This window comes from Histomonas meleagridis (assembly GCF_020186115.1).
Source record: "Histomonas meleagridis strain 2922-C6/04-10x chromosome Unknown contig_78, whole genome shotgun sequence".
In the NCBI taxonomy this organism is placed as follows: Eukaryota; Parabasalia; order Tritrichomonadida; family Dientamoebidae; genus Histomonas; species Histomonas meleagridis.
The window spans coordinates 244,524-270,771 of NW_027150916.1; the positions used below are offsets into that span (position 1 = coordinate 244,524).

At 27.1% G+C, this 26,248-nt stretch overlaps 5 protein-coding genes across 5 annotated transcripts; 1 reads left to right on the plus strand and 4 right to left on the minus strand.

Moving 5' to 3' along the window:
• Positions 1-2,950: 2,950 nt before the first annotated feature.
• Positions 2,951-6,424, minus strand: GO595_008911 (SMI1/KNR4 family protein; the record flags this gene model as incomplete). The annotated part of the gene is made up of 2 exons (XM_067922538.1): positions 2,951-3,541; positions 4,685-6,424. The coding sequence occupies 2 exons, from the start codon at positions 6,422-6,424 to the stop codon at positions 2,951-2,953; spliced, it is 2,331 nt and encodes a 776-aa protein (XP_067770993.1).
• Positions 6,425-10,080: 3,656 nt separating this feature from the next.
• GO595_008912 (uncharacterized protein) lies at positions 10,081-10,692 on the minus strand (the record flags this gene model as incomplete). Its single annotated transcript, XM_067922539.1, has 1 exon — positions 10,081-10,692. The coding sequence occupies one exon, from the start codon at positions 10,690-10,692 to the stop codon at positions 10,081-10,083; it is 612 nt and encodes a 203-aa protein (XP_067770994.1).
• A 5,098-nt stretch (positions 10,693-15,790) lies between these two features.
• GO595_008913 (small GTP-binding protein) lies at positions 15,791-16,402 on the minus strand (the record flags this gene model as incomplete). Its single annotated transcript, XM_067922540.1, has 1 exon — positions 15,791-16,402. The coding sequence occupies one exon, from the start codon at positions 16,400-16,402 to the stop codon at positions 15,791-15,793; it is 612 nt and encodes a 203-aa protein (XP_067770995.1).
• Positions 16,403-17,229: 827 nt separating this feature from the next.
• Positions 17,230-18,036, plus strand: GO595_008914 (serine/threonine-protein phosphatase 6 regulatory ankyrin repeat subunit A-like; the record flags this gene model as incomplete). Its single annotated transcript, XM_067922541.1, has 1 exon — positions 17,230-18,036. The coding sequence occupies one exon, from the start codon at positions 17,230-17,232 to the stop codon at positions 18,034-18,036; it is 807 nt and encodes a 268-aa protein (XP_067770996.1).
• Positions 18,037-23,760: 5,724 nt separating this feature from the next.
• On the minus strand, positions 23,761-25,922 carry GO595_008915 (Alpha amylase, catalytic domain containing protein; the record flags this gene model as incomplete). Its single annotated transcript, XM_067922542.1, has 2 exons — positions 23,761-25,335; positions 25,884-25,922. 2 exons carry the CDS (start codon positions 25,920-25,922, stop codon positions 23,761-23,763), a joined length of 1,614 nt encoding a protein of 537 aa, XP_067770997.1.
• Positions 25,923-26,248: the final 326 nt, after the last annotated feature.

Genomic DNA, 26,248 nt, shown 5'->3' on the forward strand with positions numbered 1-26,248 from the left:
CATTAAAATTATCTTCTTTAAAATCTTTCGCAAATGGATCTTCTTCATTAATATTATTTTGTAGATATTCAGTTGAAATGTTATTTGTTTCTATTTCTATTTCACTACTTTCGTTTGATTCTTCATAACTTTTTTCCTTTGTGATTTCGAATACGAATTATTATAATAACAAGTATCGAAACAATAACAATGACTCCAATTAAAACTCCAATAATAATATAAATATATGTCTTATCTTCATTATTATTATTTGTTTCTTTGTTTTCATAAATAACATAAAAATTGGAATAATATGTGAAATATTTAGAATAAATAATAACTGTATAATCATAATATACAATGAATGTTTGAATATATTTTAAAGATGAATTTATTTTAGTAATAATAAATGAATTTAAATAAGAACTATAAATACTTAATGATTTAGAATATGATAAAATATATGATAAAACAAAAGAATGTGAGAAAGTGACATCAGATGAAAATGATTCAGTTAATGTATTCGATTTAATATAAGTGTTTGACTTTGAAAATGTATTTGATTTAGAAAATGAATTTGATATAGAAAATGAATTTGATATAGAAAATGAATTTGATTTAGAAAATGAATTACTTTGTGTAAAAGTATTTGATTTAGTATATGTATTTGTGAACGTGTTGCTGTATGTGTTTGATTTAGAAAATGTATCTGATTGTGAAAATGTGTTAGATTTTGTAAATGTTCTTGATTGAGAAAATGTATTTGATTTAGTAAATATATCAGATTTAGTAAATGTATTAGACTTAGTAAAAGTATTTGATTGTGTGAATATATCAGATTTAGTAAATATATTAGACTTAGTAAAAGTATTTGATTGTGTGAATATTAATGTTGGTATTGGCAAACAATCATTAATTGTTTGACTGGTTACACTTAATTCTCCAAATGTTTGATCTTGATATGTATCATACACCATAACATGCGTTGCAATAACACTAATAAAACATTTCCCGTCAATATTTGGAGAAATTTCACCGCAAAAATAAATACATTTAAGTGAAGAACAATAAGAAAATGCATCAGTTTCAATATTTTTCACATTTTTCCCAATGATTAATGTTTCCAATTGTATACATTTGCTAAAAGCATTTCTTTGAATATCATTTACACTGTTAGGAATTATAACTTTTATGAATACGCATTCAAGGAATGCAGAAGCTTTGATTGTATTGATACTTGAACCAAATGAAATTGATAATAAATTACCACATGAGCTAAATGCACTAGATTCAATTAAAGTTACTGAATCAGGAATTTTGAATGTCTCCCCGGTATTTCCATTTGGATAGCAAACAATGCTTGTAATTGATTTATTATATAAAACGCCATCATTTTCATAATCAGAATAATATGGGTTTTCTTTGGATATTTTTATGAATTGGAGGCTACTACATTGAAGAAATGGATTTGTAGATATCGTAGATACTGTACTTGAAATTGTAACATCTTTAAGATTAATACAATTATAAAACATATTCACACCAATTGTTTTTACACCTTCATCAAAAAATACAACCTCAAGTTCAGTACACCAAGCAAATACATATTGCCTAATTGTAGTAAGTGGACATCTAAATGTTGCATTTTTTAATGCAGTACAGTTAAAAAAAGCTCTTCCTTCAATGGTTGTTATACCTTTTCCAAATGAAACTTTTTCTAAATTAGAGCAAAACTGAAAAGCATTTGGTCCAATTGACGTAACTGAGTCAGCAATTACAGCAGTTATTAAAAATTCCCATTCATAGAAAGCATCCTTCGGAATTTCAGTTATTCCACTTGTAATAACTACATGCTTTGTTTTATTTTGATATGTATTCGTAAATTCAGAAGAAGATGATATGGTTAATGTTTCTCCATTAAATGTTTGCAATGAATGTGATAAAAAAAAAACAAAAATTATTAAAATAAACCTATTCTTTATTTTTTCTTTTATTTTACTATGAATTAAGTTATATTTTATGAAAGAAAAATTTGTTTTAATAAAAATTATGAAGATTAATAATAAATTAACTGAACAATAAAAATATAAATTTATTTGTAAAGAATTAATAAGAATAAACAAATACTCAAAGAAAGAAGGTAAACATTTGATAATCTTAAGGAAACACATTAAAACTTTATTTGCTTCATCCAAAATGATTTTCTGTATATTTGCGTAAATCGATTGGGCGCCACAACGATTTATAGTAAAGTTATTTGCTATTTTGTAAATGTAAATATTGTTTTTACTCAAACCAAATTTGATACTTTTTTCCTTATAAGAGCAATATTTCAAGAGTTTAATTCTTCTATTATCTTGGTCATTTTTTGCTTTTATTTGAATTGCTGTCATCAAGAAATAACCCAACATTAAAACCCAAAACGAAAATTGGTCCGGCACCCTGCCACTTCTCTGAATTTTTGAATAAAGAATAAAGTATACAATTTGACACAAAAGCGATTTCACCCCGCTGGATTTTGTGGGGGAGGTTCGCGAATATTCAATCAAAAAATGGCCTGAAATAACTTTACTTTTTGACTAAACAGTTAAAAGTTGATAGCAAATCACTTTGAACTTTTTAACAGAAATTTTTAGGCTAAATACACACAAATTGAAATAAATGAAAGCTTGAATAAGTGAGGATAAAATCATAGATATGGGCCCCTTCCCTCCGAAGATTTTTCAAGGCGTTCTTTATGTTTTCTATTGGCAATAAAATTGTGTGTTGCTAATCTGACTTGATTTTAAGTTGAAGATGCTGTTTATTACACTCCTTCACCAATCATATGCAAAATTTATTCTTCATCACTACTTAAAAAAAAATCTTTTCTCCTTTAGCTTGAGTCACGAGATCTTAACTTAAAGCTCAGATTAACAATCATAATCAGAAAATGTGTATTTTTCATTTTGGCTAATTGAATCATTTTTACTTACTCAGAATCGTATTGGTAATTACTTTCATTTACAAGTCCACGAACAAAATCTTCAAATGAATCTGCCAATGGTGTAATTATATAGCCTACTTCCTGATCGATATGAACAACTTTAGGTTCTCCTTGTGGACCGCACTCACGGTAATCGAGGAAAATCATGTCATGTCCAGCAGATGGGCAATTACAAACTGCAACGCCAATCGGAGGATACTTCCATTCATCAATCATAAACTGAGAACCTAATTTCCCACAAATAGAGAACGATTTTTCACGACTAATGGCCATGATATCACTGATTGCAACATGATCTTTTGCCCATGTTGTCGGTGTTTTGGTCGGAAAGCAAGTATTGACAGGGATACCACCATTATGTTGTTTCATTAGCCAGATGTATGAAGCGGGTAACTTATAACCAAGCTCCTTTTCAATGCTTTCAATCAATTCATCAGAAGGCGGATCGCAGACAAGGGAATTTAAAGCATATTCACAGTCATTCCAGAAATTAGTAAAATCAACCCCTTCAAAGAACATATATGAAGTTGTGAGTTCTTTAGTGATGTGAACTTTGGCACTGTTACTTTCAAAAATCTGTGGACGACCGATAGAAAATTCTATTAACGATCGTCGATTTTCAGAACAATACGGTTTACTGCTTTAAATTCTCTATCGGTTGTTAGCAGTAAATAAACGTGCGCGAACGCAGTAATCTTATCAAAAGTGACATATAATTTCCTTTTTGGTGAAAAAAAAATGGATGAACTTCAATTTAATCGTTGGCTAGAGTGACATTAAAAAGCAAAATAAAAATGTTGTTTACTACTATTATCTTTTAGATTTCTTTTGATTATTTTTTTTATAGAGTTCCATCACTTCAAATTTACCAAAAAAATTCAACACTCAACGATAATAATTTTCTCGTTTAGATATGATTTTTTTCATTGGACTGACATTCCATTTTTGTTATTCATCAAATACATATTAAACTATTTTTGGTCCCTAACATCAGCGCAAATATAAAATTCGTATATTAACCAAAACTTTACTTAAACTTAACAATACTTTGTCTTCATTCAACAACAACAACAACAACAAAAACAATTTGACAAAAAGTATTTATTGTAATAATTTAAGAAGTTTTTGACATTCTACTTCAGCCTCATGGTGATAATTCTGTTGTTCCTTTAAGACCGCCACAATTTTCTCTTTCCATTTATCATTTTTACAAAGTTCCTCCAACAACGAAGCAACGGCATTTCTAATTTCGATATCTTCGTCATCAATTGTTATACAAATTTCGTTAAATTTTTTATCTATTCCATCAAATTCCTTATACATTAAACAAAACTTTGATAACATATTAATTGCTAACACTCTAATTTTTGTTATATGATCTTTTAATTTTTCGAGCAAATTATCATATGTAATATTCATTTGGTTAATATCATTTAATTTGATTTTATCTAAATATATATTTAATGATATTAAAGCGGAATATCTTTGATCATTATTTTTCAAATTTAATGAGTTATTTATTGTGTTGAAAAATAATTCTTTTTCTGTGTTAAATGATTCTTCATTATAACATTCATTTTCTAAAAGAGATTTAATCATTTCAATCGATTCATTATTCGTCGTTAATGAAATGAATTCTTTGCTTAAGTTTTTCAGCGATTTTTTATCTGCTAATTTTCGTATTATTTGCGTTGTTTCTTTTGGATATTTTTCATATACTTTCAAAAGAATATGTTCAACTTCTTTAATGCTACCTAAAATCGCATCAGTTGGCGTGTTATCTAATAATATGTATACATACGATGGCGTTAGTTCAATTGTTTTAAGTAATTCAGTGAAATTATTCGAAATTATTTCGGAAATTGGCCTCGAAAATGAATTCATAAAGTATTTCATCGCATCCGAATTTTCACATATCTTAAATATGATGTATAAAAGTGAAACGGAATTGTTATCAACAAAATTTTCACTTTTTCGAATCATTGAAATAATTAATTGTGTCAAATAATCAATGGATTCTATGGCTTGATAAGTTCCAGCCGTCTTTAATGTGTTTAATATTGTTATTAAATCATCGTAAGTCGGTTTACTATTAATTATTGTGGTGGTCAATATCATTAAGATTTGTTTTGGTCCATCATTTGTTAATTGTGGAACTAATATGGAAATAATATCTGACGCAGGTACATTGGATGAAAGTATGGCTATAAGTTGAAGTGATAATTCATACTCATTTTTAAAATCGCGTAATGAGATGGAAGTCGATCGTATAATTTGTGGAACATATCGAGTTGAATACCCAAACGAGATATGAAGAATGGAACGCATTGATAAATAACTAAACATTCGTTTAGTTTCGGTCCAATCAGATATCATTGGTACCAAATAATTCATCCATTTAGGAAACAAATCTTGTATAATGTGTACTAATCCTCGTGGTATTTCTCTTCCAGTTTCATCAAATTTTTCATTTTCAAAATATTGAAGTTCTATCTTCATGTCATCTTCTTTATCTTCTTCATGTTGTTTGCCAATTGCTACAAGAGCATCAAAAGCTAATGTTGCTTCTTCTGTTGATTCATCATTTTTGATCGGCGTATCAATAAAAATAGGACGTTTAGGAACGATAGGTGTAACGTAGTAAAAAAGTGGAATCATAAGCGGATGATACATAACATGACGCATTGGATGCTTAACAAGTATCTTACGACAAAAATGAATAATTTCTTTACGAACTGAATCATTATGATCTTCAATTAACTTTTGAAGCACTTCAAAAACTTTATCTATATCTTCATAATAACCAGATGCAATTAAAAGTTTTGCTAATGTACGTAATGAACATTTTCGAACTTCATTATGTCTATGAACACAATTAGGAAGAATTACTTTCATAAGAAGACCACCAAGTGGTTGTATTGATTGTGATGATGATTTTTTAATAACAGAATCAAGAACTTGGCATGAAATGCGTTTCATTTTAGCATCATTGGATTTGAAAGAAAAGCGTAAAACTGGCTCCATTGGAATTACAAAGTTATCCCAACTAGAAGGATAACTAGCTGGTGAAACTAGATCAATAAGATTTAATAATAATTTCATCGAACGTAATTGAATTTGTTCTGCTGGTTCAACATCTGATTTTAGTCTGGCTAGAAGAGGAGGTAAAACGTAAGTGAGAGTGTCAATTAAATTAGTGTTCCCAAGTTGCTTCAAGTAAGATGTAATACATAAAACACAATTTTCACGAACATTTTCTGTATCATCACTAAAATGAATTAAAATTGGAGTAATTATGTTTTGAAGGAAAATCCCTGGATCAGAGATTAAATTTGGATATATTTTTTTCTCGATCAATTGCTCTGATGCTCTGATTTTCTGACTACGAATTTTGTTATCTAGTTGTTTTATTAATCGCTCAACTTCATGAAGAGCAGACGAATTTTTGTCTGAATTCATGATAAAGAAAACGTATTAGGGGTACCCAAAAATATGGCCGGCCAAATAACAGTTCATATTAATAACGATCAAAACCCATACAAAGTTCATGGAGAAAAAACGTTTTTTAATGGATTTCACATCGCAACTTGTTTTAAATCCTTTTCTTGTACCTCGACCCCGTGAAAATATACAACCTGCAAACAAAAATAATTTTCGACCTTGTGACACATTCAAAACATTATTTATTACAAAAATGAATTATGAACATGTATTAACTCGTCAAAACATTATGAACGAGCTTGAAAAGAATTTGGCCTCAATAGAATCCCTTCAATGCGCTAAACTTCATCAAACAGAAAAAACTAATATTCATAATGGTTCAATTTCCCTTTTTTTAAGATATCTAATTGATCCTCAAATACCACTAAACTCACTAATTCCTGTTCCATCATTTGATTCGCTCAAATTCCAAGAGTTACTTAATCATTGTTTCGATATGAAAGTTCCACCAGCACGTGCTTGTTGGGCTATAAAGCATTTTACAACTCAAGAAAATATTGATCCGTTTATAATAACACGTCTTTATCAAAATAATTGGAATGATGAAAAAGATCCTGAATATTTTGTTAATTTATCCTATTCTTTATATACCAAATATTTACTTCTCAATCCTCAATTTATTGAGTGGCTTATTAAAGAGATACCAGTACAATTTTTATCAATATTTAAAAAAGAAATATTTTCATCATTTCATTTTCTAAAACTTGCCTTAAAAATTCATAAAGCTTCATTTTTTAACATTATTTATGATAAGCTTATTACACATAATTCACAACTGATACAGTTGGCAATCAATTCTATTGAGAAGAAGCGAATTTTAGATCAATACATTCACAAAATAATTGAACAGAACCAATTCAATCGAATTCAATGCTTTTCTGAAATTTTGGATGAAACCGGTGACACTTTTTTAAAAGTCAGGCAACAACTAATTAATAATTATCCCAATTATAACATAACATTATTAGAAAAGGAATTTGAAAACAATATATTTTTTCTAACATATGATAAAAAAGAAATTTTATTGCTTGATTTAATATCTTTAGTTTTAAGTTTTCCTATTGAATCATTAACATTAATTGTTCCTATTATTTCGATTTTTATTAAATTATTAAATATTCCATTTCCTTTAAAAACATTTGTTGACTTTTTATTAAATAATGTTCAAAACGTTCAACGATTAATTGAACTCTTTTTCGAATTACAAGTCCAAGGACTATTTCAATATTCGACTTTTTTTAGCATAATAAAAGAAACTGCGTTAACTATAGTTAATTCTGAGACTGCTAAAGTATTAATATATAATTTGCCATCATATGAAAACAATAATTTAACATATGAAAATGTTTTATCTTTAGTTAATCGATTTGAACCATTAAATGAATTCGATAAAATAATAAATGAGTCATTCAAAAAGAAAATTTTTGATTTAAGACTTAAAACAATTCCAATGTTTTATCGTTATCGTTATGGATTAATACTATTAAAAGATAACGTAATAGACATTCATCAAAAAATTAATATCTTTGCTAAGTTAAAATTGGAATATTTAATTCCATTTCTAATTAAGCAAAAGACAAATATTTCATTAAAGTTTTTGCCTGTTTGTAAAAGATTGAAATCATCGTTTTACTTAAGGAAAAATTTAGAGTTTGTAGAGTTTAAAGATGTTGTTTCATATGATTTTAATGCAATGAAAAAATTCTTTCATAATAATTCTTTTGTTTGTGATATTTTTTCCTATGATAATATCTTCAACTTAAAAACAGAAAAATATTTTTTGAACTTTTTCGATTTGTTTCTAAAAAATTTGTTATCTTTTTATTCACTTTCTGGAAAAATTCTTTTGAATTTATTTATTGATTTCTTAAATGCGAAAATAATACCAAAACCGAAAATATTATTTATGAATAAATTATTAAATATTTTAATTGATAACGAAGAAATTTGGAATAAAAATATAAATTTAAATGAAGTATTAAAATATTTTTTTAAGAAAATTTTCATGAAAAAATATTTTTTACCTTCTGAAATAATAAAAGTAATTTATGAAAAAACAAATTCATTAGATAATAATTTAATGAGTATAATTTTTGATGTAATTAATAACAATAATTTCATTTTCCAAAATGTTATATCAAAGGAATTATTTGATTTATTTCAATATGATTCTGATTTTCTTGTAAAAATTGTCACAAATAAATTAATTTTTACTTTTATCTCCGATAAATTATTTTCTAATTTTAGAAATACAAATTTCGGTAATTTGTTATTCGGAACATTACCAAACGAATTAATATCACCTGATCTTAACTTAATGTTTGATTATTTTTTCGAAAATGTTACAATCGAAAACTTAAACATTTGGAGTCTTTGGTTAAAATATAGAATTTTATACATTGATAATTTTCCTATTTTAGAACACTTCGATAAAAAAAATTCATATATTGAGTTTTTAGTTAAGAAATTTAATGATTATAATAAGTATAACATAAACATTAACATCACAAACTCATGGAAAATAATTTGTGATAATGAGGAAATTGCTTTAATTTGTATCGATTTCTTTTGGAAAGATTTAAGTGAAATTGAATATGATGTTTTCATACAATTGTTGAAATATTTAAACGAAAGAGTTTTTCAAGATTTATGTAGAAGAGTTATAAGTTTAGATTTGGATCCGAAAATTGTTTCTTCTGTTTTTATCATATATTGTAAGAGATTTAATAAGAATTTTAATGTTTCTTTGACAACTGATATAGGAATAAAATTAATTTCTATTATCATAAAAATATATTTTGAAAATTTAAATAATTTACAGTTCGTTATTGACGCGTTTAATTATTTAATATTTAAATTATCTAAAAAAGATAAGGACTTTCAAGATATGTTTAATACGAATATAAGAGATCATTACATGAAGATTCCTGATGAAATTAGAAAATTTGTTTTGTTAAATCAAAAACAAACTACCAAAAAGAAAAAAACAATATTTTATATATAAAAATTGTTTTTAATTATTTTTTTTCTTTTGAAAATATTTACATAACTTAATGTAAAAACTTTTTTTCCAAGAAATGCTAAAATTTTTTTTTATATAAATAATATTATTATTTTTCAAATGTCGAAAATTACAAAATTTATATGAACAAAAAACTTGATTTCATTTCCGATCTCCAAAATAATCACAACACATTTTGTCTTAATATATTTGATAAATCTTTTAAGAAATAATTATGTCTTTTTGTATTCTATTTTACATTTTTGTGCCACTTCCTTTGCAAACTCCTTAATTCTAATTTTATTAAATGCTTTAATTACAATGAACTTTTAATAATTATTTTAAGCAGAAAATATTTTTGTTCTTTTCCGACCTGACAATGAACAGGCTAATTTTTATAGTTAACTTCTGCATAAGAACGCATTTAATGAAGAATACGGATTAGTAAATCCCTAAATAATGTTGCTCTATTTTTATAATAGTTCAGAAATCTATATTTATACATCAAATAAACATTGGTCCTCATATCTCTAATTATATATTCGCACAAATTACTAATTCGCATTAGGCTTAGCAATGTTAAATAACTTGTTCTTATAAAGCTTTAATTTAGTTATGGTGGCATGACATCATTTGAATTGTACATCATTTGAAGCATTTTATCCCTTACATCTTCACCATTTTCATAAAATAGAATCCCCTTATCCCTCTTTAGATATTCAACTGTAGCTCCGGCTGTAAGTGATACAACAGCATTGAGAATAAACCCAGCAACTCCCCCAGGTCCCAAAAGAAAACTACCTACGGCACCAGCAATAGATGATACTGAATAGTTTGCAAGATTTTGAAGAACCCAATGATCACATCCTTTTTCGTAAACAATAATTGATGCGTGGTACGTTGGGATATAGATATACTCAACTTTACAGCCTCTTTTGAGTTTTGTTATCACTGCATTTATCTTGTCGTAAGCATGGAAGTGATCAATACGGAGACCACAAATAGCCATAACAAGGGCATAAGCATCATCTTGACTGAACGGTACAATGTGACTTCCATTGAAAGTCTTTTGGTTTTTCATTACATATCCAACAATTTCCCAAACTCTGTCTATTGAATCATGAGAACCACAATTTGCACCAATATAATCTCTTGTTGCTTCTAAGCATTGAATAAGAGCTTGGTATTCATTTCCTGTATGAGACGCATAGATTTTCTTTTCCATGTGAATGATATGAACTTTTTGATAATTTTTTTTTTAAAAAATGCCACGCTTTCTGTGGGTTGGCAAAAAAAAAAAAAAAAAAAAAATTAGACTGTGTTGTGAAGAAATTTTGGTTAGGAAAAGTGAACTGAGATGACTTCATTTTTGATATAAAGTATTGAATTTGGCTTTACCCAATGGGTTGGGTTTTCATTATCCCAGTAGAATTGGGAAAAATTGGCATCATTAGATGGAGTTTTATACAATAAAGAAATTATCCAAATGGAAATAACACCAAATCTTTCAAAATTCCAGATTCAGTAACTTCAGTTGAAAATAGTGCATTTGATGGTTGCCAAAGTTTATTAACAAATTCATTAGGAAAAAGTGTGGATACAATACAAATTCTTGCATTATCTCGGTGTATATTCACAAATTTTATAATTACAAGCTTGTAACTGTTACTGGTGTTAAAGGAATGGCCATTTTTTATCTTGCAAACAATTAGAAACATTAATTATCAAAAATTGGAACTTTTCATCTTGTTCTTCACTAAAATGTACTTATTTTTATGGTGAAACTTCTCCATCATTTACCAATGTTTTGGATTGTAAATCAAATTTTTGTATATGCCATAAACGGGCAATAGTGGAGAAATAACCGTGTGATACCATTTGAATGAATTGAAAAACTCACAAATTTATGCTTTGAATGTATTTTTAATTAAAAAATAATTAAACACAGAATTAACGTATTTCCTTTGACGGTTTTTGCTCAGAAAAAGACTTTTTTGTTTTTGGAACAACAAACATTCATATTTTAATGTGGTGCTATTTACCGATTATAACAATGCAAGTGACAACTAAAAATTGTTGTTTTATTGTAAATTCGAATTTTAACCATTTTTTGCAAAATAAAAACAATAAATTTCATATAAGCAAAAAATGCAATTTCTTCTTCGATTTTCAAAATAAAACTTCTGTAAATTATATTAATATTATTAATAAATCTATCAAACAAATTGTTTTGAAGAAAAACAATGAAAACAATTTGAATATAATTAATTCTATATCAAATTTTAATTTTTCATTTCTTTTTCATAATTTAAATAATTTTACTCATTTTTTATATTTTAGTTCCATCAAATTTTTAATCAATTTCAGACAAATTAATAAATATTTATTCTTTCTTTTTGATTCATTCCAAATAATATCAAAAATCTATTATTATTTAATTTTATTAATTTTTATTTATTCTTTAATAAAACATAACTTAATTCACATTCGAATCAAAGAAAAAATAAATTACAAATTTATTTTAACAATATTTGTTTTCTTTTTTTCTCATTCGTTACAAACATTTAGTGATGAAACAGGTACATTAATAATAACTAATTCAAGTGAATTTACAAGTGAATATCAAAACTATACGATGCATGTCATCATTACGAATGAAATAACCGAAATTCCAAATGAAGCTTTCTCTGATTGGAATTCATTGATTTCTGTTGAAATTGGTAATTCAGTTACTTCAATTGGAGGAAATGCATTTCAAAGTTGCTCTAATTTAGAAAATGTCATTTGGAGAAAGTATAACAAATATTGGGGTTTATGCATTTAGATATTGTACTGCATTAAAAAATGTAACATTTAAAAGTAATCTTAGAACAATTGGGGAAAATGTCTTCAATGGATGCGAAGGACTTGAAACAGTGTTTTTTAATGAAGGTGTAAAAACAATTGGATCAACAATGTTTCAAAATTGTTATAATCTTACATATGTTACAATTCCAAGTACAGTTTCTTCAATATCCACAAATCCATTTCTTCGCTGTTATAGTCTTCAATTCATCAAAATTCGTAAAGAAAATTCATATTATTCAAATTATGAAAATGATGGGGTTTTATATGATAAAGAAATTACGAAACTTATTAGTTATCCAAATGGAAATAACAGCGAAACATTCAAAATTCCAGATTCAGTAACTTCAATTGAATCGAATGCATTTGATTCATGTAAAAATTTATTGTCAATTTCTTTTGGAGCTAATGTAAATATAATCAAAGATTTTGCATTCAATAATTGTTTATTTACAAATGTCATCATACCAAACACTGTTACAGAAATTCAATCAATGGCTTTTTATTCATGTAAAGAATTAGAAACATTAATCATTGGAAAGAATGTAAAATCATTTGGAGCGGATGCATTTTCTTATTGTTCTTCACTTAAGTGAATATATTTTTATGGTGAAAATTCCATCTATTAATGGAAATTGTTTCAATGGAATTAATGAAATATATGTTATGGTGTATGAAACATATCAAAATGAAAAATTTGGAGAATTAAATATAACCAAAGATATAATTGATGGATGTTTGCCAATGCCAACATTAATATTCACACAATCAAATTTTTTTGCACAAATTAATACATATACTAAATCAAATACATATACACAAAGTAATTCATTTTCTCAATCAAAAACATATATTAAATCGAATACATACACAGAATCATTTTCATCTGATGTCACTTTCTCACATTCTTTTGTTTTATCATATATTTTATCATATTCTAAATCATTAAGTATTTATAGTTCTTATTTAAATTCATTTATTATTACTAAAATAAATTCATCTTTAAAATATATTCAAACATTCATTGTATATTATGATTATACAGTTATTATTTGTTCAAAATATTTCACATATTATTCCAATTTTTATGTTATTTATGAAAACAAAGAAACAAATAATAATAATGAAGATAAGACATATATTTATATTATTATTGGAGTTTTAATTGGAGTCATTGTTATTGTTTCGATACTTGTTATTATAATAATTCGTATTCGAAATCACAAAGGAAAAAGTTATGAAGAATCAAACGAAAGTAGTGAAATAGAAATAGAAACAAATAACATTTCAACTGAATATCTACAAAATAATATTAATGAAGAAGATCCATTTGCGAAAGATTTTAAAGAAGATAATTTTATTGTTCACATTTAATGCGAATAGCACAAAATCAATAAAATATATTTTACTTCATTAATAACATTTTATTTCTTACAAATATTTATATATATATATACTTATTAAAACACATTACTTTGGTAATTCCATTAATTTCTCCACCAAATTACATATGTAATTTAACATATTTCTTTGGTATGTTGTACAGTTATTAATTTTTATATTTACAATTTTTTCATTCCATTTTATGATCCCATCGATCATTGCCTTCGCAACAATTAAGCATTCATATACTGATATCATTTTTATTGCACATAACTTATCGAATATATTCATCAACAAAATTCCATCACTCATTCTATACGCAACAATTATATTCCATAATCCATCATTAGTGAATTGGATTTTTTTATCTTTTAATTTTTGATATCTAAAAATTATTGAATTTGCAGTTGTTATTACATCGTTAAAAAATTTCGACAACGGAATGTTATTTAAATCATATGAAAGAATTGGCTCTTGTTCAATTCCTTCATCCACCAACAAAAAATATTTTTCATTTTTATTATTATTATTATTATCATTAATTATATTTAATTTATTATAATGATTTAAATTTTTATTTATATTTTCATTTGTTATATTTTGTTCATTTTTATTCACATTCATTAATTCTTTAAATTTCTCATTACCAATTAAATTAATTAAATTTATTATTGTTGTTAAATATTCGGAATATATTCCAAATATCGGCGATTTACTTATTCGAATTTCTTGCTTCGAAAATAAATCAAATTTATGATGCATTGGCCATCCATTTGAATATGATGCAATGTTTAGAAATTGTATTGCTTCTTCGTATTGCGCTTGGAGAATACATAACTTGGAAAGAAGTATTGGGGATAAAGGAAAGTCCCAAATCGATGAAAACAAAATTGGTACAAATTTTTTGCATTTTTGTATTTCTTTTGTTTGAAGTAAATTATTAAAATGTAATTGAATTAAAATAATGTCATCATAATAATTCGTAATATGTGTGTCGATAAAATATGATAAAGCTGTAAAAAGTTGGGATGTTTTTGGTATAATGTTCCATATATATGAATAAAGTTGTGGATATTTATTTCCAAATTGATGAAATATTGATGAAGCTTCACGCGTGCTATGAAGTAAAGAAATCATTCGAGAGAGCGAAAAAAGTATAGAATTATCGATTTTATGATTTTCTAAGATAAATTTAATATCATCGTATGTGATTGGAGGTGGTGGAAAATGAATAATATTGTTCGTTGTCATGGTGGAGCCTCCAAAAATAAAAAGATATACAGGATAATTGATGCGATAATAACGAAGAGCACATGAACATCGAAGTTCTTGTGAATTAAAATTAGGCGTTAGAAGTTGATCTATGTTTCCAATTCTTTCAAAAGTAATGTCTTCTTGACGAAATGAGTTATAACAATTACAAACAACATTGACGATTTTATATTTGTTGGAGGATTGATTATTTTGAATATTTTGATATGACTCAAGTTCATCAACATATTTGGTGAAGCTTGAAATACTATCAAAAAAAATTCCTGAAATATATTGGAAAACATTTTCTATTTCTGGCTTTTTTGTATTGATTTTTTCTTTTGTAATAACCATCAAATCATCAGGACCTAAGCTCCCATAAGCTTCTGTGCGTTTTTCTCTTTGAGATACTTGCAATTTTGGTTCTTCTCTCATGGGTCAAACCTAAACGGCTCCCAAACGTTGAATCGATTCAAACTTTCCGAATAAAAAACGTTAAATTTAACGTACACTAAACGCCTAAAAACTGTCACAAAATGAATCATTAATTTATCTTTAAAGATAATGATTTAAAAACATATAATAAAATAATTTTTTAAAAATTATTTTTGTATCATGATTTAAATAGTTGAGGTATTTAATAAAAATTAATATGTTTCTTTGTAATTATCAAATAAAATTATTCTTCAATAATAAAATAATTAGAAATTATAAGAAAAATCTCGAGAATGTCCTTTTAACACTTTGATATTCAATTTATAACTTTTATAGATATTTCCTAATGATTAAATTTTATACTCCGGAAAAAAACGCGAAGCGCATTCTTGCTTAAAATAAAATCTCTTTTATTTGCAAATGCTGCACTTTTTCTTAGGGTTTGGTTGAGTAACTGGTTCTGGTTCTGGCTTAGGCGGAGGTGCAGGAGGCTCTCTCTCTTTGAGGTACTCCTCAGCGGCACATTGAAAGAGTGGTTCTATACCTTCTCCGGTTAAAGCACTTGTTTCCATATATTCAACCGAAAGTTGTTGAGCTAATTCCCTCCCTTCATCTTCTGTTATTTCTCGATTATCAAGATCAGTTTTATTTCCGCATATAAAAATAATAGCATTTTCTTCATTTTTAACATTTTCATCGTTATACCATGATTCTATTGATTCAAATGAGCTTCTGGCGACCTTAGCTTCTGGAGGTGTATCTGGAGGATCTCCAACTGCATAAACGATAATGAAAATGTTTGCATTTCGACAATATTGTGGTACCATACTTCGATACTTCTCTTGGCCAGATGGATCCCAGATGACCAAGTCAATTTTTTTCCCTCTAACCACAATATCTTTTGAAAAATTATCAATTCCAAGAGTTGGATTAGTGAGGTCAAATGCTCCTTCTACAAATCGCTTTGCGACAGCTGTTTTCCCTACGGCAGCATTGCCAAGCATTACAACCTTTAGAGTCATTAGAAAATGCTGTCAAAAATGTTTATTTTCGATACGATAACCTCCTTAAAACTCAGAAGCTATTTCTATGCTTTACTTCAGTTTTGAATGTATATTTGGTCTTGGATATTTAATATAATAATCCAAACAAAAAAGTTCGAAAAAGAACACAGCAAATTAATAAACGGCCGCTGAACGTAATTTTTTTTATCAAGGTTTTTGATTTTTTTTTAAGATGTTATAGAAATAGAATCAAAAAATTAACAGTACTATCTTCACATATTATAATCCAATATAATTTTGTATGTGAATTAATGTAAATGTAATTTGATTATCCAAATAATTGACACTGTCCTGTTCGAGAATTGAAAACTCATTTCTCTCTCTACAAATTCTTCAATTGTCTGCACATAAAGATGGAATTAAGTTATCGTATTTTGGAAAACCATTAATAAAGATAGGTTTCCACAAGCAGTTCGAATCTTTTTGCTAAACATACATTATTGCCCTTCACAAAAGAAACACCAACTCACATAAGTGATAGCTTTTGCAGTAAGTAAGAGAACACTTTTTATTTTAAAATTATTGAAAAAGATCAAAGGATAAGCTTCTTAAAAAAATTCTTTTTTGTGACAAAGAGGCGAATGAAATAAATGAGGAAAAAATCACACAAAAGAATTGAAATTTGACGATTCTAGAATTGTATGAATTTCGGAAAATAAATTCATTAAACAATAAAAATCTATATACTATTGTATTAAAAGTATTTTTTTCTATTTCACAAGATATTTTCATTTTTTTGTATGCGCTGAAGGTGAACTCACAAATGAAGAACGTTTAAAATTATAATGGAAAAATCTCCTTTTGCAACATTATTTAAGCAAATTATCGATGATGACCTTGATGCTGTCATGCCTACAATAATTGAAAACAATTGGTTTAATGTACGTTTTGATCGATATGTTCCAGGAATGAATAGATATTCGCTTTTATCAGGAGCGCGTCCATCAATAGTTGCTGTTGCTGCATATTTCGGATCTGTTGATATTTTCCGTTTCTTAATTGCAAATCAGGCAGATCTTAATCAAGCAGATGAAAAAGGAGTTCCACCTTTAATATATGCAGTTTCAGGTGGTCACATTGAAATTCTTCAGGCAATAGAACTATGGGAAGGTCTTGACACAGAAACATGTGAAAGTGTTTTTCGATATGCTGCAGAATGTAATCAACTTGAAATGTTATTATATTTTGATACACATATCAAGAATACAAATCCTCTTACAACTGACAAGCGTGGTATGAGTGGTCTTCATTATGCTTCCCAAAATGGTAACATTGAAATAATGAAATTCTTTATTGATAAAGGTGCCGACATCAATCTCCCAGCTTCTGGCTTTCAAGACAGGACACCATTACATTGTGCCTCTACCCAAAAGAACGCCTCTGCTGTCGAATTTTTATTAAATTGTTCAAACATTGATTTGACCAAAACCACAACATTTGGTGAAACCCCGCTTCATCTAGCTGCATCTCCCGGCTTTCTTGATAATGTAAAACTTCTTGTTCAAGCAGGCATTGATGTAAATGCCAAAGACAGTGTCACTTTTGCACTTTTCGTGTTTATTCTTAATTTTTTCTACAACCGCCATCCTTAATGCTATTATTAACAATAAGAAAGAAGTCGTTGAATATTTACTTACAATACCTAACATTGATCTAAGTGTCGTTAATTCGTTTTTTTCTTTTTCATTTCAGGAGTTTTTTTAATTTTTTTAAGAATGCATTTTTAGAAGCTATTTCATTAAAGCATGATGAGATTGTATCAATGATTCTTGAGCACTCAACACCCGAATTATTTGATAATGTGGTTTTACATTCGATCGTTGATACGAGTACTGATATTGATCTCTTGAAATATCTTGTTTTCCAAATGCATTGTGATGTTAATAAGAAAAATGATTCTAATGAAACTTTACTTGCATTTGCTATGAGAAAAGAGGCATATGAAGTTGTGAAGTTTCTTGTAACGATTGAAGATGTGAAACTTGGAAAGTTACAAATCGCTAACCATTACGGATTCTCTCGAATGAAGCCGCTGCCTGATGATGTGCTACAGTTTATAGATGAGAATAATCCGGAAATAGCTAATGAGTATAGAAATCAGATGGATGAATTCATGAAAACAAGGAGAAGATAAAGTAAAAAATTATTAAAAATTATTTTTGTGTGTGATCGGAATTGAAAACAATTGTCATAAATGAAAAGATTAGACAAAGCCTTTAAAATGAAGAAATTTTTTTCTGTGGTATACATCCTATCGATCATTGAATTTGTTCATCGTTTATCCAGTTTTATGTTTGACTTAGTGATGCTTACTTTTTATTCATATGTTTATCCTACTTCTAACCTGCAATTTTCGATTATTATGTTGTACACATTTTTAGCTAAAAATTATTTCATCTGTTCCTTTTTTGTAATGTCTTTAAAATATTATTTAGAATTTTATTCTTTCAGTTTTTACAAGAAAAGATTTGGTAAATATAATTTCTTCTTCGTTTTGTTATATTAACTACAATAAAATATGTTATAACATAAACATGTTTAACTTCTGAAGAAATAGCATTTTTTGCGAACGAATATATTTTGAGTATCACAACACAATATAGTAGTATTATTATATCAAAAATCATAAAAAGTTATCCAAAAATGAATCACCTATTTTTCATGAATGAATTTAAATCTTTACGTGTAAATGAATATTAAATATTAATAAGATTATTTTGAAAAAAATTTATAAATATAATTGAGTTATTATTTATTTTGTCATAAAATAAAGTGTTATACCGAATTTTAGAGGAATCCTTCATTCTTCTGTAGGTCCATTGGAATAATCATTATACTCTTGACTGTAGTCATAACCTTCTTCTTCAACTGCTGTTTTCAATATTTAAAACAATTTTCAAAAAATATTTGTAAACTTCATATTATTAAAATAAAGACCGAGTAAGACGGACGGGTACTTTTAGTGTTTTTTTTTCTTTTTCAAGAAGCAATTTGACTATTCATAAATGGCCTTTGTTAAATATCCAATCAAGTGCTGTTTTAAATAATTTAAATAATTTTTAAATTTTATTTTAAAATAAAAAATTATTAAAATAAATATCAAATTAAAAATCTTAAATATTAACATCATTTCCTTTCTCATTATAAGGCGATTTAACTATTTCTGTATGACCTCTATCAGAAGCTAAAATAAGTGGTATTTTAAATAATTTAAATCTCATTTATTTTGATTATAATTTGAGCATATCCGATATATTTGTTGTAAAAATGGTGAAATAACAGAAATTGAAATTTTGACTATATAACTGGTCCAACCACCATTTTTTGAGTGAAATTGAATGCTTGTAAAAAATATGCTTTTCTCATGAAACAAAGATAACATATATTTTCATCTTTTTCATGAAAACCATTAAGTTTTATGTGGCACACAATCAAAGGTTTACCGTATCCTCTTTCTGATAAAACCTAATGGTTCTGTACAGCGCTAGATTTAAATAATTTGACTAACATATATTATTTAATGCAGCACAAATAGTTACACGTAAAAACATTATAAATAGTTATTTTTTATATAAACATGTTTTTAATTTACTATTATGCGTAAAATTGAACGGTTTTATATACTAGTACTTTTTTGTAATCCAATTAAATTTTGATTTGATATTATATTTAATGAAGAAAAAGCCAAAGCAAAATAAAAAGTTAAGAACATCTGAACTCAAATACCTACAAAAGATAGAAAAAATTATTTTTGATATAAAAAGAGATAATATTGAGGAAAATGTTAATCAATTATTGTTTTTATTTAACAAAAAAACTCAATTCTCTTTTAATTATATCGTTTGTCAATTAATATATTCTTATATTTTATATAATACCAATGATGGTGAACTTTGTATTCAAATGCTTCAATTAATTCAAACTAAAGAAAAATATTGTTCTCGAATTTTTGATGTTTTTACACAAGTTCTCCTTAACTATAGCTCTAATGAATCATTATATCTGCTACATTGTATGACTAAACGAAATATTATAGATAAAAGTATATTGTTACAATTTAAAGCAAAAGAATGTCCAAGTAAAGACATTTGAAGGTGCTTATGAAGTATCAATTAAATTTCATCGAAATGATGTCTTTAAATATATTTATGAAAATAATTTTGAGAAATATAAAAAAATAGAAGAGTTAGCAAAGATATGTCTTTATTCATTTAATTTTGAAGTTTTCTCATTTTTACTTGAACAAGGGCTAACAATTAATGAAGATATTATTAATCTATCAGTAAAAACAGGTAATTTATTTCTGACGAAATATTTCATCAGAAAAAATGAAATTCCAAAAGATATTTTAATTGAAGCAATAAATTCAGGAAATATTGAACTTGTTAAATATATAATTGAGCAAGATGGAATTGATCTCTATTATGAAAACATATTTTTATTTTGTTTAATATTTATTTTAATAATTTTATATTTCAATATTGATTTTAGAATATTATAATATCATTTGAAATTACTCCTATTTGTGCATGTTTAAAAGGATATATTAATCTTGTTAAATTTTTTATTTTAGAAAAAGGTGTAAATGTTAATATAAAAAATATTTTTTTAATATAATTAGTATTAATATAAATTTTTTAATGATTTTTATCATAATTTAATGTTTATTTAATGAATTTTTTTCTCTTCTTCATGCAGCATGTTCAAATAACCATGTTGAAATTGTTCAATTTTTACTTGAGCAAAAAAATATTGATATTAATGTGAGAACTATTTCTTGATTTGATTTAAAACAGTTCTTATTTAATTTATGGTATTTCTTGAATTTAATTGATTCGGCAATTTTAATAGCAAGTAAAAAAGGTCATTTTGAAATTGTTCGTTTACTTGTTGCAAATGGATGTAATTTAAATTCTAGGAATGTTAACTTATTAATCATAACGTTTATAAAAACAGTTTTATGTTTTATATCAAATTATGGATTTTTCATCAAAATAATTTGAAACAGCAATAAACCAAGCATATGAAAACAAATATTATGATGTTTTTCAGTTCCTTCTTAATCACAATGATAATGATTTAAATGATAAAAATTTTTTTTCATTCTATTTGAAAATTTTTCATTATAAAATTTGGAGTTTTTTTGATATATTTGAAACACTGCTTTTGTTAGCAATTAAAAGAAATCAAAATGGAATTGTTAAATTAATTCTTGAGAAAAAAGGAATCGATTTCAATGCGAAAGATATCAATTTACTCTGTATAAAATTTATTTTAATAATTTTATATTTCAAAATAATATTTGGAAATTATTTAAATTATTTGAAACAGCACTAATTTATGCATCTGAAAAAGGTTATACAGAAATAGTTAAATTACTTCTTAAACAAAAAGGAATTGATATTAATGCTAAAGATATTTATATGTTTTATATAAAATTTATTATAATAATTTGATATTTCAAAATAATATTTGGAAATTATTTAAAATATTTAATACAGCACTTATTTGTACATCTTCAGAAGGTCATATAGAAATAGTTAAATTACTTCTTAAACAAAAAGGAATTGATATTAATGCTAAAAATATTTATTTGTTTTATTTAAAATTTATTATAATAATTTTGGATTTCAAAATAATATTTGGAAATTATTTAAATTATTTAATACAGCACTTATGTTTGCATCTTCAAATGGTCATACAGAAATAGTTAAATTACTTCTTGAACAAGAAGGAATTGATATTAATGCTAAAGAAGTTTATATGTTTTATTTAAAATTTATTATAATAATTTTGGATTTCAAAATAATATTTGGAAATTGTTCAAATTATTTAAAACAGCACTAATTTATGCATCTGAAAAAGGTTATACAGAAATAGTTAAATTGCTTCTTGAACAAGAAGGAATTGATATTAATGCTAAAAATATTAATTTGTTTTATTTGATATTTATTGTAATAATTTTGGATTACAAAATAATATTTGAAAATGATTTAAATTATTTAGAACAGCACTTATTACAGCATCTTTAAATGGTTATATAGAAATTGTTGAAGTGCTTCTTGAACAAGAAGGAATTGATATTAATGCTAAAGATATTTATTTGTTTTATTTGATATTTATCTTAATAATTTTGGATTACAAAATAATATTTGGAAATTATTTAAATTATTTAGAACAGCACTTATTTGGGCATCTTTAAATGGTTATATAGAAATTGTTGAAGTGCTTCTTAAACAAAAAGGAATTGATATTAATGATAAAGATATTTATTAATTTGTTTTAATATTCATTTTAATAATTTTGGATTACAAAATAACATTTGAAAATTATTTAAATTGTTTAGAACAGCACTTATTTGGACTTCTGAAAGAGGTTATACTAAAATAGTTAAATTACTTCTTGATCAAGTAAGTATTGATATTAATGCCAAAGATATTTATTTATTTTATTTGATATTTACCTTAATAATTTATTATTTCAAAATAATATATGGAAATTATTTAAATTATTTCAAACAGCACTTATGAAAGCATCTTATTCTGGTCGTATAGAAATAGTTAAATTACTTCTTGATCAAAAAGGAATTGATATTAATGAAAGAGATATTTATTTATTTTGTTTAAAATTTATTTTAATATTTTTGGAAATTATTTGAAACAGTTGAACTATAGAAATAATATCCGACTATAGCTTAGATTATACCAATTATTGTATTGACTTATAAAACATAAAAGAATGAATAATCGAAAAAATTAGAAAAGAATTTAAGGTTGGAACGGGTGACAAAAAAACGGCCCCAGGGATCCCTAAGCAAATTTAAATTTAATGTCAAGGAAAATTCACATGATGAAAAAACCAGTCTGTAGAGTAAAAGATATTATACAACAAAGGACAGTGAAACAGCAATTCTCAAAAGAGAATGAAAAAAGCCTGAATCCACGGTTAAACAAGGAAAAAAAAATTCAAACATTTTTACTTCAAAATTTTAAATCTTTTTTTTAAAAAAATCATGATTTCACTCAATTTTCGCATAATTTTTGGAGGAGAATAATGTTAGCCTAGTTACACCCAACGCGTATGTGTAATTATAAAATTGCTATGATGAACAAGCAAAATACGGAATGATTTCCCGAAACAACATTCAATTTACCCAATGTATTTAATCCATAGTTAGAGTGTCTTTTAAAAGCTGATGTCCAATTCATAGATATTTCCCAAAATGGTATTAAAACCTTCGGACGATTTCAACACTTTCACGTGAATTTTATCATTTGCTAAGAATGACAGATTCATATTGAAAAGTAGTTCCTATTTTACTCTACCAGTATTATGTATGAAGTCAACGCCTGTGCGTTGATATTGAAACCACCTGAGCCTACCAAGCTACCACCAGAGATCAAATCTCTATATTGACTTCCGCCACATGCGACGTACAATGATTGATCGCTTGTGCCAGTGTTAACAACGTACACGATCTTGTTGTTCGTTTGTTGGTCATACTTAATGTTGACCAAGACTCCATTTTGTGTATATGCGGAATTGGTACCTCTCCAACATGCGGCGTTCTTCTTTCTGATATCAATCAACTTGGCTGTATAGTCGTGGAGCGCTTGTTGGTTACTGTCAAACCCGGTAATTTTGCCATCTGTCCTTCCGACATTATCAGATGCAATGGTCCATGTACCACAGTTTGGCCAACAGTCGCAAAGATCTCCGATTTCGTCGCCATAATAGATGGTGATTGGTCCCGTATATGTTGTGAGTGATGATAATGCAATCTTATGACGCTTCCAATATGCCTCGTTTTCTTTGCCATAGCCATATTTGCCCTTAACAAGGTTACCGAAACGCCATAAGTCGTGATTTGTGATGAATAGATTTGGATATACTTCGCCTAAATCATGGGAATAGCCTTTCTCAGCTGGTGTCTTATAGATCTTAAGCATGTTGCTGACGTCATAGCCACCAGCAGTGCTTTCTTCTTCTGCTAATACTTTCACCATTTCATATCGGGATGGGAAATCAAAGGCAGAGCGAAGACCGCCTTGAGAATACGCCATTTGTTGGATTTCTTGTTGTGATTTCCAGGCTTCGCCAACCATGTATCCGAGAATACCCCATTGCTTACCTTGGTTCTTACGTTGTTGACATGCGGATTCAACAGCGGTACGAAGTTCGTTCCAATAGTTGTGGTTGTTTTGATACATTTGATAGCATTGATCAAGACGCCAGCCATCAATTTCGTAATTGTTGATCCAATATGTGGCAACTTCTTTGTAGAACTCAAGGCTGCCTGGATATGAAACTGGGTTGGAACCACCTTGTGGATAATTGCCATTTGGTGATGCTTTGACATTTCCGCCATGATGACCAAAGACACCATCAAGGAATACGTAAAGACCACGGTTGTGTGCTTCTTGGATAAGACGACGTAAGTCATCATTTGTTCCGAATTTTGGATCAACATTGAAATAATCAGTGCAGAAATAGCCTGTGGATTGTAAAAGTTCACCACCTGAACCTCCGGTTGAATCAAAAACTGGTGTCATCCAAAGTGCATTAACTCCAAGACCTTTGATGTAATCAAGAGAATTAATAATGCCCTTAAGATTTCCTTTGTGACTGCTTGGGCCATATCCTGTGCAATAGCATGATGATCCATCTCCTTGGAAAGATGAAACCATAACTTGATAAATTATTAAACTGTTGAAATCAACATCAGAGTTTGGAATTGTGTTTGAAGCTTGGTCAGATACTTGGATTGGCTTTTGGGAAGAGCTGCTTGGTTTAAGTGTCATGTAGCATGTAACTGCAACAGCAACAACGCCAATAACAACACAAAAACCAGTGACCCATTTGAAGAGAGCTGACTTAGCTCCCTTGGCTACCTTAGAAACAGGTGATTCTGGTTCTTTCTCCTCGGAAAGGAGCGGATCAGAGTTAGCAAGCGAAAAAGGTAATCGAGCAATTGTCCAATTGCTTTCTGAACATAAATAAATCAATTTGGGTGTTTGATTTTTATTAGATCCTTATCATCACTTGAATAAAAATCTGCTTTCAAATTGGGGAAAAAATGTTCGAAATTTCGAAATCGATTTTTTCCAAATATATATTTTTGGTGACCAATTTTGATTATTTTTGATGCAAATTATATTTTATTAATGGTAATTCATAAAATTAAAAGCATAATTTTTTTTCATTCTATTTTTTCATTTTTTTCTCACTTTTTTTAGAAATCTTAGTAAAAAATTATATGAAGTGGCGGGGGTCTATTTTTTCTAGCTATAATATAGATACATGATAAATATTAAATTAAATATACCCTGATGTCTTTCCAATTCGCGATTTTTACGACCGTTAAAAACCGTTTCTCTCAATATGAATACTTTCTGTCTGAAAGAAAATTAATGAATAAATGTTATATTCATAGATTGACCAAGATTCTTGGATTATATTGGGTTGCAGGTGTTCCCATGCCCAAACCATGCATTGTGCTGCTTGTAATTTGGTAAATTTTTTTTCATTGTTTTGATTGTACTCTTTTCGAAACAGATAACGTGCTGTAGCCTTCAAACACCCGAAGACCCTTCGATCTAATGGTTGAGATTCATCAGTCATACCGGGTGGTATGAAATATAATTTAATCTTCAGAGTTTCTGCCAAATCGATAATTACACACACACACACAGCGCTATTGAAGCTTCGCGTGATACGCTCGCTTCAAGCCGCGCTACATAAACTAAAGGATGAACGGCTAAAATCGATTGAATTATCATAAATCGGTTGGTTTTGATTGAAAGT